We start from the raw sequence: 16,119 nt of genomic DNA on the forward strand, positions 1-16,119 counted from the left end.
TTGACCTCAGTATAGTTTTCAAGTTGAGATGTGTAATTGAAGTAGCAGAAAGCTACATATGATATCTGTGAGCCCTAGTAACTTCAGGGTACATACATTACCATTATATAGGCTCTTTCAGAGTAGTAACTTGAAACTCCATACCTGAGGTACATATGTGAACAGACTTATAAAATTAGAAGATCATCCATATTAGTGCATTTGTATACTTCTTTGTTCTGTTTGGAAAGGATAAAGTGAGTGAGAAAAATGAAAAAATGGGAAATTCACATTTATTTCTGACAAGCTGTATGGGAGGGCTGATTAAAATGGGTCGAACCACTCATCCTACAGTCTTGGCTTTGTTGCTTTTGAGTATGTTCTACTATACTTTTCTTTTCTTCTGCATAATAGCCTGCAACCTAAACAAGGTTAATTGATACCTGGATGTCACTGAATTCTCCCCCTTCCTGACATTCTAATTTTTGCAGACTTGTAGATCTCTTTAATATAGTTTCCATATCCCAGATATATAACATCCTGTGACACATTATTTTTAAAAAATTAAAAATGACCTGGCTGGTGTAGCTCGGTGGATTGAACACGGGCCTGCGAACCAAAGGGTCACAGGTTCGTTTCCCAGTCAGGGCACATGCCTGAGTTGCAGCTCAAGTCCCCACTAGGGGGCACATGAGAGGCAACTACACATTGATGTCTCCCTCTTCCTTCCCCTCTCTCTAAAAATAAATGAATAAAATTTTTTTAAAAATTAAAAATACCCTATTTAGGAATAGCTAAAATGGGTTTAATGCTGTTGAGCACTTTAGGATATGATTATTTTGTGTTTCTAAATATTGCAATTGATATATTCCCTTTATTTATTATTGATTAAAAGCATTGAACCAATAAAGATTTTGGGTCATGTTCTTATATTCAGTGTAAATTGCAGAGTTAATCAAAAAGCATCTTATATGCCTAGGGTGACTGTTCACAAGCACAGGCTTTTTTTTAATCCTCACCTAAAGGATGTTCATCGATGAGAGAGAGAGAGAGAGAGAGAGAGAGAGAGAGGGAGAGAGAGAGAGAGAGAGAGAATTGATGTTGCCTACCACATATGGCAACATCAATTGGTTGCCTACCATATGTGCCCTGACTAGGGACCAAACCCACAACCCTTTGGTGCATGGGATGATACTCCAACTAACTCAGCCATCTGGCCAGGGCACAGACACAATTCTTACTCTTTATTGCCTGAATTTTGAAACATTTCCTCTTTCTGCCTTATTAAGTAGCAGCCTCAATAATACCCAAGTCCTAACTTGGTTATTATTAAGGGTATGTTGACCTGCTCTCACACCTGTGTAAGGAGAAGACCTTTCATGATTTGGTTTTATTTTGTTTTTTAAAGATTTTTATTTAGCTCAATGGATTGAGCTTGGGCTGCGAACCAAAGCATCGCCGGTTTGATTCCCAGTCAGGGCACATGTCTGGGTTGCGGGCTGGGTCCCCAGTGGGGGCCACATGAGAGGCAACCACACATTGATGTTTCTCTCTCTCTCTTTCTCCCTCCCTTCCCAACTCTAAAAATAAATAAATAAAATATTTTTTAAAAATCCTGCTTTAAAAAAAAGATTTTTATTTATTTTGAGACAGAAGGAAAGGGAGGAAGACAGGGAGAGAAACACCAATGTGTAAGATAAGCATCGATTGGCGGCTGCCACCACCCCACCTCCCACCCCACACACTGAACAGGGAACCCAGCCTGCAACCCAGGCATGTGCCCTGGCTGGGAGTTGAACTGGCAACCTCTCAGTTTGCTGGATAGTGCCCAACCCACTGAGCCACACCAGTCAGGGCTAGGTAATGGTTTTTAAAGAATATAAAATTACATAAATTATTTTGTATCTGTGTAAGAAATACATAGAAAAAGTCTAAAAAGAAATAGCCCAAATTTTAATTAGTTGCTTTAGGTGAGTTAGGGTGGTAGGTGATTTTTTGCTTTTATTCTGCACATATCTTACAATGAGCATATGAGTATTACCTTTTTAATACTTAAAACTTTAAGAAGAAATAAAAAGTATGCAATAAGATACTATAATTTAATGTAAGATGGTATTTTATGTGTTATTTTGAAAGGATTATGATTTTGAATTGTGGAAGAATTATTTTTGCTTGAATTTAGAAATGAACTGGGAAGCATATTTATAAACTGTTACTCTGCTTCTACTTGTGACCTAAAGTGACAGCAGTGACTCGGTTCCTAGCAGATATGGAACACCCCTAAGACGGCCCTGTTTCTGCTTAGGCGTCTCAGTCAGCCCGGCAGTGGCCACAGTGCCGCCCATCACAGACCTTTCTCTTCTGTAAATAGAACCTAGTTAGTGCTGCTTTTAAACTCACCTGGTAAGGGCATAAAATAGTTCTCTGAGTAGCTTTCCGGTCTAGAAGAGTGGTTTTCCATGTCTAACAGTGCCTGAAACAACAACTCTGACATCAGTGGCATCATTAAAATATATTTTCTGAGTCAGTAGTTGCCTTAAGTGTTTAGGTATCTCTGAGCATGTCTCTACACTGTTTGTCTTATATAAATATGAACTGCCATTTTGCCTATTGAAGGCTCTACTACACCTTGGGGAATATAATTACTGTCTTGAGATGCAAAAGAAAACTAAGCAATAAAGTTAGTCAGAATACATTATTTTTTCTGAATGGTAATACTTTCTTAAAATACAACAAAGGGAGCTGTGTGCAGCAGATTTCATACTTAAATATATATGAGAAATTATTTTGACTGATTTTAATGTGATTACAGCTAGCTTTAATCCTAATCCCTTTCTTTCCCTAAGTAAAAAAAAAATAAATGTAAAAAAGTTTTTAAAAAGTCCTCCATCAGTGAAAATGTACAAAAGTCACATGAAACCAAAGCTTGAAGTAAAAGCTCTGATGCACTTTTAACCTGCCTTCCCATGGTCAGTTCTGCACATCTCAGTTGCCTTGGAGATGTGAGCTTTGCAACCCTTGTTCTGGGTACCTAGCAGTCTCTGAGTTTGGGCTGTTGGACTCAGTTTTTCATGGATGTATTTTGTAGTTTTTGGTACTCTGAAATTAGAAGTATCTATAAACTTCATGACTAATAACTGTCAGTCTCATTTTGAACAAATACTTATGGTCACCACATAGTGGCAGGTACCACTTAGGGTATTGCTTTCAGCCACTTCCCTCACTCAGCATTTTGGAATGCTCAGACCAGCCTTGACAGATACATAGAGAATGTATATTGCAACCTTAGGTTGCCTTGCCTGTATGCAAGTGTTTTAAAGAGTACATATAGATAGATTTTTCTTTAGGTTTTGCAATTTGCAATAGAATACATTTATTTTAAATATAGAAAGCGTGAGATGCATCAAAAAGGGTGGCAACTCAGTTTCCGTGTGGGCTGTTTAATTGAGAGACGTTATTTTCAGTCCCCTTCTCTTGTGAGCTCTGCTGTGAACTGCAAACTGTATGCATGTGTACAAAAGGTTAAGAGCCCGGGTAGCTGAGTGGGGTGCCATGCTGTTAGCAGACGACGAAGGCAGTATTACTCACCAGGTGCACGCCGTCAGCTCTGTTGAAGATTCCATCTTCATGGAGTCATCTCATGGTCCGCTTTTTCTTGAAGCCAGGTAACATTGCCCACAAGCAGTGGGTTGGCCTTGTTGCAGTTTTTCCAACTGGAAAAACTAAAACCTAAGTATAAATAAATAAATAAATAAATAAATAAATAAATAAAACATTGCCTGCTGCGATAACTAATTCACAAGGTGGAATGAATTTGCGTTATCAGTTTGCTTTGTAAAATAATACTTATGTGAGGAGTGGGTTTTTTTCTCTAATAGAAACGGGGGAGGATCAGCAATCGGAGTGTGTTGCTTTGCCAGGGTGATGAGCATGGGGCGCTCTGGGCCATTGCATAGTCTTGTTTCTAGGGATGCACAGATTGCACTTGGTGGTAACTAATCTGATTGTTCACTCTTTGTTACTGAGGCAAAGTACTTTTGCACAATCTGTATTCTTGGCTCTTAACTCTTTTGCATATGTCAGTGTCTTGGTCTTTTAATGATGTCTGACTTTCACTTCAGATCTGTTTGTTAAACTTAGTTGTCAGATAATCTGAACTAGACAGTCTCTCTAAGCTCTTAATTCTGTAAGTTTACTACATCACCTCGGTTGTGTTCACCTCACTAAAACTTCAGTATACTTGAATAAAATGTTCCAGCCTTTGCTTTAAAGCTTTATCCTCTTCATGGTAAGCTGTCATACTTGAGACTCTTGAGGGTGCTTAGCTGTGTTATTAACTGAGCATGCTCACAAACTCGGTTTGTGATACAGGCTGTCCCTGTTCTTGTCATGCATAACATGGCTTTCTTTTGTTTTACGTCATTTCCTTTTCAGTCAGTCATGTTACATCATGTCCTTTAGTTGTTACATTGTCACTGCCTGTCTAATACCAGGGTTGGTTGGTTGGTTTGTTGTTGGTTTGTTTGTTTTCCTTTCTTTAATTAGCAATAACCAAATTAATGCAAACTGCTAAATCCTACCCAACCCCTTTGGCATTATTTTGGTAAATTTTTATGGGGCTCAATATTTACAAAGTTGACTTTAAGCATTGCTCTTAGAAAAGTATTGTCACTTGTCACTTAACTGCTTACAAGATAGCTTTCAGTTCCTGGGGACTCAAGAAAGCACATTAAGTTCCATGAAGCTGACTCGCAAAATAGTGAGATCCCCATCTTGCCCTTCATCTTGAACGACCATGGTAGTATTATAAAGTGGTACATTGATTTGCCTAAGTCCTCCATTTCCCATGTGAAGAAAACGTATAAAAATTTAGATGTTGTTTACTCCCAAGTAGTAGCTAATTATAAAGACATTTAATTCTATTAATGTCTGCATTATAAGATAATGATTATCTAAGCATTGTACACGTGGCTATATTGATAAATACTTTTGGTAAGCATTACTGTATGCAATTAGCCTGACAAGTGTGCTAATACTTCCCTGAAAGTAGACTGTTAATACTGGTATTTTCATACTAACCATGTTTTAAACATTAATTATATTTTCTGACTACAGGCACGTGACACAAGCTGACCTCAAGAGCTCCACGTTTTGGCTTCGAGCAAGTTTTGGTGCTACTGTTTTTGCCGTTTTGGGCTTTGCTATGTACAAAGCATTATTGAAACAGCGGTGATTAAAAAAAAATACTGGCCCCTACCAAAAACAAATACTTTTATGTACATTCTGAATGCTTTAAATTCTGCTAGAAATATTGACATATTTATACATGCAGAGTTACTTTATTAATTATTTGTAATTCATGATAGTGATAACTGCAGTATTGACTAGCGTATGGAAAGAAACAGCTTAACAGCCAAACTAAAACGGCTAACTTCCAGAGGCGAAAAGGGAATATTTTGTAAATAATGTACATATTCAGGCAAGATATGGTCTCCCAAACTGAGTTCTAGAAACGATATTTCTAGATGTTTCTACACGGTATTGTTAGTGCTCAGCTGCCTCACTCTCCCAGGTTTAAGTCAGCTCAGATTGCGTTTACTCGTGGATCACTTATTTATTTCACACTTATTCAGAATGATCTTTGCCATTTTCTCTCCGTTATTCCAAGCAAACGAGTCAGTGTCAGCTTTCCAGCACAGCCTCTCTCAGTCACCGGGGGTGGGCCAGCCCTGCAGCCACCGTGCTGTCCGGACGGAGGGCTGCAGAGCCGAGTGAGTGGTCCCCTGGAAGGGGCCAGTAGGCCAGAGGCGTTACCATGTGATTATGTCGTTTCCTTTGTCACTGTGTTGAATTTTATAGCCCTTTCAATCAAATGAGAAACAGATTTGTATATTACCGATATTTTAGTTTAAATAAATAGTCACCATTACTACCGTTGAGTTTCCTCCCGAAGTACATGAATCATTCAGAGAGGCCGTGTCTGCCGTAGTGCGTTCCAGTAGCTGCATGTGTCATGAAGTGTTCTGTACCTGGCCAGGGCAGCCAGGAAGCAGCACTTTTTTTAAATGGTAAAGTACATCTAATGAATATAAACTCCCATGATAAACCTATTTTTTCCATCATTGACCTTTTCAAGTATTTAAATAAATAACCACTGTGTACTGTGATCTTGAGTTTTTTTGTCTCACAAAGTAAATATTTCTGTACAGATGTGGGTGAAATCCTGTGCTTTCTCTTTCTTTAAAAAAAAAGATTTTATTTATTTATTTTTAGAGATGGAAGGGAGGGAGAAAGAGAAATATCAATGTGTGGTTGCCTCTCACTTGGCCCCCACTGGGGACCTGGCCTGCAACCCATGCATGTGCTCTGACAGGGAATCGAACTAGCAACCCTTTTTGTTCACAGGTTGGCACTCAATCCACTGAGCCACACCAGCCAGGGCTAAAGTTATTTTTTTTTTAAAGATCTTGTTTATTTCTAGAGAAAGGGGAAGGGAAGGGGAAAGAGAGGGAGAGAAACATCAGTGTGTAGTTGCCTCATGCGCCCCCTACTGGGGACCTGACCTGCAACCCAGGCATGTGCCCTGACTAGGAATCAAACTGGCAACTGTTTGGTTTGCAACCCACGCTCAATCCACTGAGCTATGCCAGCCAGGGCTGGTTTCTATCTTTCTTAACTTGAAAAGTATTTTTTATACAAAAAGATAATACCCATTAGGAAAGAAAACGAGTATGATTTGTATGTGTAAGAGGAAATCTATTTTAAAGTAGTAGGGAGATCTGTTCTTAGAAAAGGCCAATTGTTTCCCTCTGCACATACCTACCTAATGTGGTTTCTGCTGTGATTTACACGTTTATATTCTCCTTTAGCATGGACCCTTTGCCATTCCAGGGAATGATTTCTCATAAGATCACACTTCTTGAACAACTACTAACAGCATAACTCACTAACTATGGGTTTGTAGGTAACGTGGGCCATGTTTACCTGCATAGCTTCCCTATCTCCCCTCCGCTGGTGTTTGTTCTAAATTTGAGGGCTCCTCGTTGTCATTATTTTCTGAGAGAATCCCGTTTACCAAATAAATTTCTCAGTCACACAGCTTCCAATGACGGTTAATTCTTCCCTTCCAAGTTCTTCCCTGTTCATATTAAAATATTATTTTAAATGAGTATTCCTTATTGATTGCTGCAGTTGTGAGAAATAGAGGCAAGATGGTAGTTTGTCAAGACATGAAAAGTGGTGTGTTTATATATTTAGATTTTTCTCTCTTAATCTTTTTATTTGAAGTTTAAGTGTCTGACTCGCAAAAGACAGCCCAGCAGTGCCCTTGCTCTCGCCTGCTCCTGACACGTCCCCCGGGCCAGCAGCTCCTCTGCCTCCGGTCCAGGCGGGGCAGGTGTGCAGGTAAATGCTCTCGGGGGTCTCCTCTCTGACCCACAGGCTCCTGCGGATGGTTGTTATTTCGTGTGCCCTTTAGAGACAAGGTGATGTAAGGAGGTAGGTGCATAAATACAGGAATAGGCTGCTTCTGGCTGTGACATTTACTCAAGAGTATGCAAGCTGTAAGAGTAATAAGAAAATAGGAAAATGGAAGGCTAAAAGGAGATCTTTCACTTTGCACCAACTGCCTTATCTTTTGGTCAGTTCTGGAGGCTGTTTGCTATAATATTTTAATGAACAGTGAGGCAGTCATGGGAAGAAACATCGCTTTGAAGGTTTGCAGTCCCATGGCATAATGTTATAACTTAGCCTTACTTAGCACATCAAAGGTCTGTTGCTTGCCGTTCAGATATCTTTCACGTTTGACAAAACAAAATGAGCAGTAGCCCACATTGTCGGAGCTTATAAACGCTACAGCCAGGAGTCGGCTCTGGTGTTAGGAGTGTGGGGAGCACCTAACCGTTCAGAAATGGCCCGTGAAGGAAGACGTAGGGGGCTCTGGGTTTCTCTGTGCACACGTGTGTACCGTGTGCATCACCTGTCTGGGGAGGACACCAAAAAAGGAAGGAGATACTGTTGAGCCGGTCCTGAATGGAATGAGAACTTTCCTGGCCTCAGGGAAGGCAGCTGAATAATGAATAGCAGGGAGCAAACCGAGGTAAGTGCTCAAATTCTAGGTGGAGCATCGATCTTTCCTAAACAGGCCCTCAGAACCGAACTGGTGTTGGCTTTGATGGCCCTTCTGTTTGAATTGTACTAGTAATAGTCAGTGTAAAAGTGTCTTTTAAATACACCTGTAAACCTGAAAAACAAGTATGTGACCTAGTTTTCATTAAACATTTATTTGACATCATCCTTTAATTTTTAATATCCATGTGTTTCTAGGACGCTGATTGGGGACTAGATACTTTCCGAGAAATACCACATGTCAAGATGCTAAATTTATTTTATGTTTACAGTGTGAGAATGTTCCACACAGGTAGCCCGAGTACTCCAAAAACCTTGATCCCCAGATTCACAGCCCCAGTAGCCCACTTATTAAAACCTCTAAGCTTGCGAGTAATTCTTGTCTTCTTACAACTCTATTTATCAGAAGTCTCCCTCTGGGAGAGCAAATGTCTGTTAACCTGTTCGGCCCTCAGCTCTGTGGAATCTCACCTGTGAGTATCACAGCAGTGCATCTCAGATGCCTCTGGCTCAGAAGCTGTCCCCTGGCCTCCCGTGGCACACTCACACTTGTCAGACCATTTGTCCCAGTTATTTCTGGTTCAGAAAGTGTGGGCACCTTACTGGAAGATGAGATCTTGGCATCTTTGGGAAACACTTCCTGCCTGTGTAGTGCCGTTCTGTTCCGCAGCTGGGTTCTCCGGTGGTGGCGTTTGGTCTCCATTAGCAGAGACAGTTGCAGAAGTCAGGCAGTGAAATCGAGAAGTTGTCCTCCCTTCCAGGTTTGAAAGCTGCATATTGATGCACACACATGACAAATTTCCAGTGTTACCTTCATACATTGAAAAATCCAAATTCCATAGGAACACTTTTCCTTCTTTCAGTGTTTTCCTATCCAGAGTTTACACATAAGTCTTTTATAATCAGTGATCCTTGGAAGTGTTTATTATTGGAATGAGATGGCTGTGTAGGCTGTGATGTAACTACAGGCCACAGACTTTTCCTGTTAAGGGTGAGATGAGGCTTCTGTTAAGGGTTATTTGAGATGGTGGCGCCTCGACTCGGCCGTAATGAGAAAGGAGCCCAGACAACCTGCACACAGGTGAGCGTGGCTCCAGTCCAGTGAAACTGCACTGACGGGCACTGAAATTCGAACTTCGTAAAGTTTTCACTTGTTACAAAATATTTTAATTTTTTTAACCAGTTAAAAATACAGAAACTATTCTTAGTTCCCAGGCTGTACCAAAATAGGCCGTGGGCCAGATTTGACCAACCCTTGATGCAGCATTTACTATTGGTTAAGAAAATTGACCTGATTGTCTTGGGATGTGAAAAGGTTAATACCAGCAAGAACTTAAAACTGCTGTAGTCATGTTTGATTTGTAGGAAGACTAAGAGTGGACCTGTAAAAGGTATTTGCTTTGTTTCGGTTTTACTTGTGATGTTGTTCGCCAGACCCCGGCATTCCGGCCCAGCTGGGGCTCACCTGGAGGGCTGTGTGACACACAGACAGCTAAGGGAGCGTCAGTTCCACTCCTGAGCACACACCTGGAGCTCTTCTTTTGGAACTTTATCCATGTTGGCTTTCCATGTGCCCAGTTGTGTGACTGGCACACTGGGAGGTGAAAGAACCCCATAGGAATGTTTAGTTTGAACTCGGGGTATCGGGAATGTATCCCCGCCCCCCCCACACACACACACGATAGCATGATAATGCTGCTTATTTCTCTAGATTTGAAAATCTAAACTTCAGAGCTTGAATAGGTCGCAAAGATCATCTGTCCAACTCCGTACTTCTGTAGTACCACTGAGCAAAAAGGTAGAAGGGACTCATCCCAAGTCGCACTGTCAGCCTGTGCCTTGGCCAGGGCTGGCACCCACGTGTCCTCACTCCACACGTCCAGTCAGTACAGTGTCCATGGTAGGAGCCAGCCTTTGACAACACGATCTTATGCTGTTATAAGTGTGTAGTATGTTCAGTTTAAAATGCCAGGACGAAGAAAAGAGTAAGAGATGACAGAAGAACACCACTAGAGTTTTGAAGTTTCTATTACTAAGGGGTTAAAGTTGGCAAAGCAGATTTTCTCGAAGCCTCTCAGGTCCTCGGGTTTTTCCCTTGTGGCCGCTGTCACCAGGTAACTGGTGACATCTGTTTAGAGGCATGCAGGCTTGCTGGTTAGGTTTGCTTCAGGGACAGATGATTGAGGGAAGTAGGGATGTAACTACTCTTAAAAGCACTCTGATTTTTGTTTAATTGTTCTCAAATTGTTACTTTTGAGAAGAATATGGTTTCACCTTTTATTTGTAAATGGAAAAAATACTTTGGAACAGGAGCGTTAATAGAGGGGGAACCTCCTAAATTAGGTTTTGTCACTAACTGAACTGTTTTTATCTCTACTTCTTTAACCTGCCTCTGGATTACTTTAATTCCAGCCTCCTCTGTCCCTGCCACTTCTGTGTACCATATAGAGCAGAAGTGGCTGAGTGTGTCCTTTGTTTCTTTAAAATTATATTTCATTGATTATGCTATTACAGTTGTCCTGATTTTTCCACCGTGGCCCCCCTCCACCCAGCACCCCCTACTCCCTCAAGCAGTTCCCCCACCATTGTTCATGTCCAGGGGTCATGCATATAAGTTCTTTGGCTACTCCATTTCCTATACTGCACTTTACATCCCCACGGCTATTCTGTAACTACCTATTTGTATTTCTCAATCCCCTCACCTCCTCACTCATTCTTTCCCTCCTCCCTCCCACCTGGCAACCATCTGGTAACCAACTACTTTTCTCTTGCTGCGTTTAAAAGTATCTCTTTATCTTTAACCTTTGGCCTTTTAATTATGGTGTGTCTTGGAGTGGGGCTCTTTGCATCCATCATAATTGGGACTCTCTGTGCCTCCTGGACTTGCATGTCTATTTCCTTCACCAAATTAGGAAAATTTTCTTTCACTATTTTTTCAGACAGAGTTCCAATTTCTTGCTCTTTATCTTCTCCTTCTAGTACCCCTGTGAAGTGAATATGGGACCTCTTGAAGCTAGCCCAGAGGCTGTTCATTTTTTTTGGATTCTCTCTTCTTGTTCTGATTGATTTTCTTCCTTATGTTCCAAATCATTGATTTGATTCTCGGCTTCATACACTCGACTGTTGTTTCCCTATAAATTGTTCTTTATTTCTATGAGTGTATTCTTCCTTTCTGACTGGGTCTTTTTTATGCTGCTGAGGTCCTCACTAAGTTCCTTGGGCTTCCTTGTGCCATAGTTTTGAACTCTGCATCTGAGAGATTGCTTATCTCCATTTCATTTACCTCTTTTTCTGGAGTTTTAATCTGTTCTTTCATTTGGATCATGTTTCTTTGTCTCCTTGTTTCATCAGCCTCCCTGTGTTTGTCTCTATGTATTAGGTAGAGCTGCTTTGACTCCGTGTCTTGGTAGTGTGGCCTAATATAGTGGGTGTTCTGTAGGGTCCAGTGGCACAGCCTTTGCTGTCACCCATGCTGGGTACTGGAGGTGAGCCCTTTTTGTGGGCTGAGTACCCCCTCCTCTTGTAGTTGAGCCTTAATTACTGCTGGCAGGTCAATGGGAGGGATTTACCCAGGCCAGCTGCAAGGACTGGCTGTGACCACTGAGCACAAACCTCCACTGTCCATGGAGGATCAGCTGTGCAGGGACAGGGTGGTGGTGCTCCAATGTGGTCTATAGCTGTGCACTGGCCTGGGGTTTCCTGGGTGGTTCAGGGCAAGGCCAGCCCCCACCTGTGTTTTGTTCAGGGCACCATGCCTGAGCCGTAAAGCAGTCTGAGAAGGCTGCTAGTTGTTCTGGGCTTGGAGATTCCCAAGCAAAGCCAAGTTGTGAATCTAACATGGCTACCGCTAGGGCTTTTTGAAGCGAGCTACTGCTTGTTTGATAGGATTTAGGAGCCAGCCATTCTTATGGAAAAGCAGCTTGGGTGGACCCATAAGTTGGGTGGAGCAGAGCCTCTGGGGATCTCCAAGGTCAAACACTGTCAGCCAGGTTAATGGAGTCTCAGACTCCAGCTTACTGGCTATGTTGGGAGAAGGTTTAGCAAAGGGACAATGGCCTCTGCTTGCCTTGATGCCAGACACTTCACTTTCTCCCTGTATGCCACTGGTGCCTTTCAAGCTGCTACCCCGGTGCTAGAGCTTGGAGGGAGGGACCCTGAGTAGGTGAGTCCATGTGTGGGTTCTTTAAGAGGTTCTTGAACTGCTTGGGGCTCCAGAAGTTTTTTCCACTGACTCAATCCCCGCTGGTTTTTGCAGCCACAAAAATAATGTGGGACTTGCCTTCCTTGCACCAGAACCCTGGGCTAGGGGTCCTGGTGTGGGGCTGGGACTCCTCACTCCTGAGATATCCCTCCCAAACTTTTATCCACATGGATGTGGGACCAGCCTGTTCCTCCTTAGCACCCCTCCTACCAGTCTGGATGGATGTGGTTTCTTTAATTCCATAGTTGTCAGACTTCCATTCAGTTCAATTTCTGACGGTTCTGAGTGATGGTTGTTTCATATTTTAGTTGTAATTTTGATGTGGTTGTGCGAAGAGGCCAGCCATGTCTGCCTATGCTGCCTTCTTGACCAGAAGCCACTGAGTGTCTTCACACATTCACTTCTTTTTAAGGAATACAGTTTTCAGGCCCCACCCCAGACCTACCGAATCAGAAACCCTGTGGTTGGTGCCCAGTTAAATCTGTGCTGACAACCCCTACCCCGAGATTCTCATGCAGGCTGAAGTTTGGGGACCACTGCACCAAACGCTGAGGAAGCTGCAATAGTTCGATACGTAGTCTTTGCCCTCAAAGAGGTTACAGTCTGTTTGAATAGCTAAATTAACCATAGTTAAATTTTTTAAAAGACAACAAATTATGCATAATTATCTTTACAAGAGAGCAAACTCTCTGCTGTCTTCTTTTCCCCTTATAAAGCCCAGATCTTCCAGTTTTAGTGTGTGTGCTGCCAAAGCGAGCACTGAAACCCCCATCTTCAGGTGACCTGCGGGCCCTGCAGACCTGGCCCGGACCGCTGCGGCCTTGTCTGCACTCACCGGCGTACTGCGCTCTAGTCAAGGAAGTCTTTCAGTCCAAAGAATGCACCTTGTTCCCTCTGTTGGGCCTTTGGGGGTGCCCCCTCCATCTAAACCTCCTCCCAGCTCCTCACCCTTCAGGTCTCAGGAGGACCAAGGCCAGGCTGCCAGTGTCCGGGAGCTGCGTCTTGGTGTTCAGGGTGCATCTGTCCACTCATGCCCCTGTTCTCAGCACGGCGCCCTTGCCCTCACCTGTGCATTGTCCAGAGACCATCTTTACTCCAGAGACTCCACTAAAGGGTTGTAAGTAGGTCTCAGCGAATTGCCATTTCCCCTGACCCTGAAAAACTGAACCTAGGGTAAGCTGACCAGTCTCCGTCCTGCTGGGCTGTGCAGGCTGGCGGTGGGCGGAGTCTCAGGTCTTGCCCCACCTGTCACACCTGCCTAAAGCACCCAGAGGGGTGCATATCATTCTTGCTTGTGTCTAACTTGATTGTCTTGATCTACGCAATCCTTTTGTGAGATGCAGCTCTACTCAGTCACTGCAGCCCTGTGGAAACACGGGCTAGCTGCCCCGGAAACTGAATGATCTCTCAGTGGTGGGGGGGGTTCACTAGGTTGCTGGTGCAGGAGACAAGCAGGGACTGAAAGCTAAAAACTAAGTGTGAATCTCAACTTTGCCATGTTCATTGTGCAAATTACTTGACTTTTCTGGATCTGTTTTTCTCTCTGTAAAAAGGAGGTTAGGATCGTTGTGCACAATCACTGAGCTCCATCCCTAGAGGGTCGTAGTTCACCTTTCTCCTTCCCCGGAATAGGAAAATTCATCCCAGCAAGCACTACAGGGTAGCAGGCTTCCTTCTGCCTCTCCTACCCTGGGGCAGAGCTGACCCGCTGCATCTGGGCAAGCTCCAGGGGCAGAGGCGACAGCAGGGCTGGTTTTTCTCTCCATGTATTTGAGGAATGTCTTCATTAAGCTGTCTTGAGTATTGGGGCAATAAAGTGTCCCTCGCCCCTGTTGTCTTGGCAGGGAGCACAAGCAGTTGGATTTCCTACCTGGCTGTTCGACCTCCACTCAGCCTGTAACGTGTTAGCATACCCCAAGGTTCTGTCCTGCTTCCTTGGCTTCTACATAATTTGTCTCCAGGTGATCTCACTGCATACCTTGGTTTTATATTTTTAATTTTTAGTTTGAAATAATTTGAAACATTAAAAAAAATTAAAAACTAATAATGGGATTTGTATAATCTGGGCCTTTCCTATAAATGAAGTCATACAATAATGTGGTATTTTTCCCTGGCTAGTGTGGTTCAGTGGATTGAGTGCCAGCCTGTGAACCAAAAAGGGTCACCAGTTCAATTCCCAGTCAAGGCACATGCCTGGGTTTCGGGCCAGCTCCCCAGTAGGGGGCACATGAGAGGTAACCACACATTGATGTTTCCCTCCCTCTCTTTCTTCCTCCCTTTCCCTTTCTAAAAATAAATAAAATATTTAAAAATAAATTTAAAAACTAGTGTGGTCTTTTGTGACTAGCTTCTTTCACGTAGCATCAACTCTTCAAGGTTCATACACGTTGCAGCATGTATTCATTTCTTTTTTTGGCCGAAGAATACTCCACTGCATGGATATACCACATTTGGTTTATTTATCAGTTGATGGACAGTTGGATTGCTTCTACCTTTTTTTTGTAGAAATAAATTTTTTTAAGATTTCATTTATTTTTACAGAGAGGGTAAGAGGGAGAAAGATGGAGAGAAACATCAATGTGTGGTTGCCTCTTGAGTGCCCCCTACTGGGGACCTGGCCTGCAACCCAGGCATGTGCCCTGACTGGGAATCGAACTGGTGACCCTTTGGTTTGTAGGCCAGAGCTCAATCCACTCAGCCACACCAGCCAGGGCTGCTGCTACTTTTTGACTAGTATGAATAGTGCTTCTATGAAGTGATATTGTGATTTTGACTATTACTGATCTTGCCTAGAATAGTTACTGATATTTGCCAAGTTTTCTACTTGTATCATTTCTTCCATGTTTAGTGATTGGAATTGTACTGTTAAAGAGAACAATGCCTTTTCCCTCATTTATTTTTCCCATTATTTATGTATATCAACATGGATTCGTGGATATTTATTCCATGGGTGATAATCCATTACTGTCATTTATTTTGTTGCTTATCTGTTGTTATCCCAGATGTAGCCATTGGGAGCTCCTTCGACTTGGCTCCTGCGCCTTTCAACATGTCCCCATGTTTTCTGAGCGCCCCTTGCTTTCCGGCCCCATGTTCCAGGCACCTGTGTACTTCCAGGCATCATGCTGTACTTCCCCTGTCCCACCCCTGACACCCACCATTTCTCCAAGGAACCCTGCTGCATTTTATTGGAGGATGCTGTTTAGAAACCAAGATCTTGGCCCTAGGTTAGCTCATTGCTACTGGCAGCCCTTGACTTGAAGAATCAACGTGCCAATGATGGCCAAATTAGTATTACCAGCCCCGACCTCATTCCAGAAACCCACACTCCCATTCCCAGCTTCTGGCCTGTTATTTCCTCTTGGATACCTGAGGCACCTTAGACAGAGCCTTTGATATCCAGCAGTAACTGTGCCTTCCCAGTTTTCCCATTTTAGCAGAGCACACCACCATCTGCATGGTTGCTCAAGGAAGAAATCCGGACATTATCTTCTGCTCCATACCACACAGGCAGTCTGTGCACAAGTCCCGTCTACTGGACTTCTTCCAAAACACCTGTCTGCTCACTTACCTTCACCTCCCCTACCACCACCGAAGTCCAGGCCAGCCCGACTTCCCACCTGCACCAAATGCAAGTTAACGTCCTTGCTGTTGATTTCCCCACTCCCACTCATTTTCTTCTAAAATGCATTCTCTTTTCAGGACTGTACTGAAATCCTTCCAGTGTTGTCGCAAGTGAAAACCTAGACCTGCCTCACAAAGCCTTCCTGAGCTGCTCCTTGCCCCCTTCCCTGCTCGGACCGCCTCTAGAC

At 43.0% G+C, this 16,119-nt stretch overlaps 1 protein-coding gene and 1 long non-coding RNA gene across 8 annotated transcripts in view; one reads left to right on the top strand and one right to left on the bottom strand.

Moving 5' to 3' along the window:
- Positions 1-6,146, top strand: part of RHOT1 (ras homolog family member T1) — a 60,759-nt gene extending 54,613 nt beyond the window's left edge. For 4 of the 7 annotated variants that reach the window (XM_028519595.1, XM_028519596.1, XM_028519594.2 and 1 more), the window contains one exon: positions 5,095-6,146. In XM_028519595.1, the coding sequence (XP_028375396.1) occupies positions 5,095-5,212 (118 nt within the window). In that variant the 3' untranslated portion in view covers positions 5,213-6,146. Of the gene's footprint in view, positions 1-3,500; positions 3,645-5,094 lie in introns of all 7 variants that reach the window. The other 3 variants (XM_036033397.1, XM_036033398.1, XR_004904825.1) reach the window with 2 other exon arrangements.
- Positions 824-15,829, bottom strand: LOC118502142. The gene is made up of 3 exons (XR_004904826.1): positions 15,816-15,829; positions 13,393-13,400; positions 824-954 (listed from the first exon to the last, which is right to left on the bottom strand). It is a non-coding gene; the product is annotated as an uncharacterized LOC118502142 (long non-coding RNA).
- Positions 15,830-16,119: the final 290 nt, after the last annotated feature.

The sequence above is a fragment of the Phyllostomus discolor genome, chromosome 8 (assembly GCF_004126475.2).
Source record: "Phyllostomus discolor isolate MPI-MPIP mPhyDis1 chromosome 8, mPhyDis1.pri.v3, whole genome shotgun sequence".
Taxonomy (NCBI): domain Eukaryota; kingdom Metazoa; phylum Chordata; class Mammalia; order Chiroptera; family Phyllostomidae; genus Phyllostomus; species Phyllostomus discolor.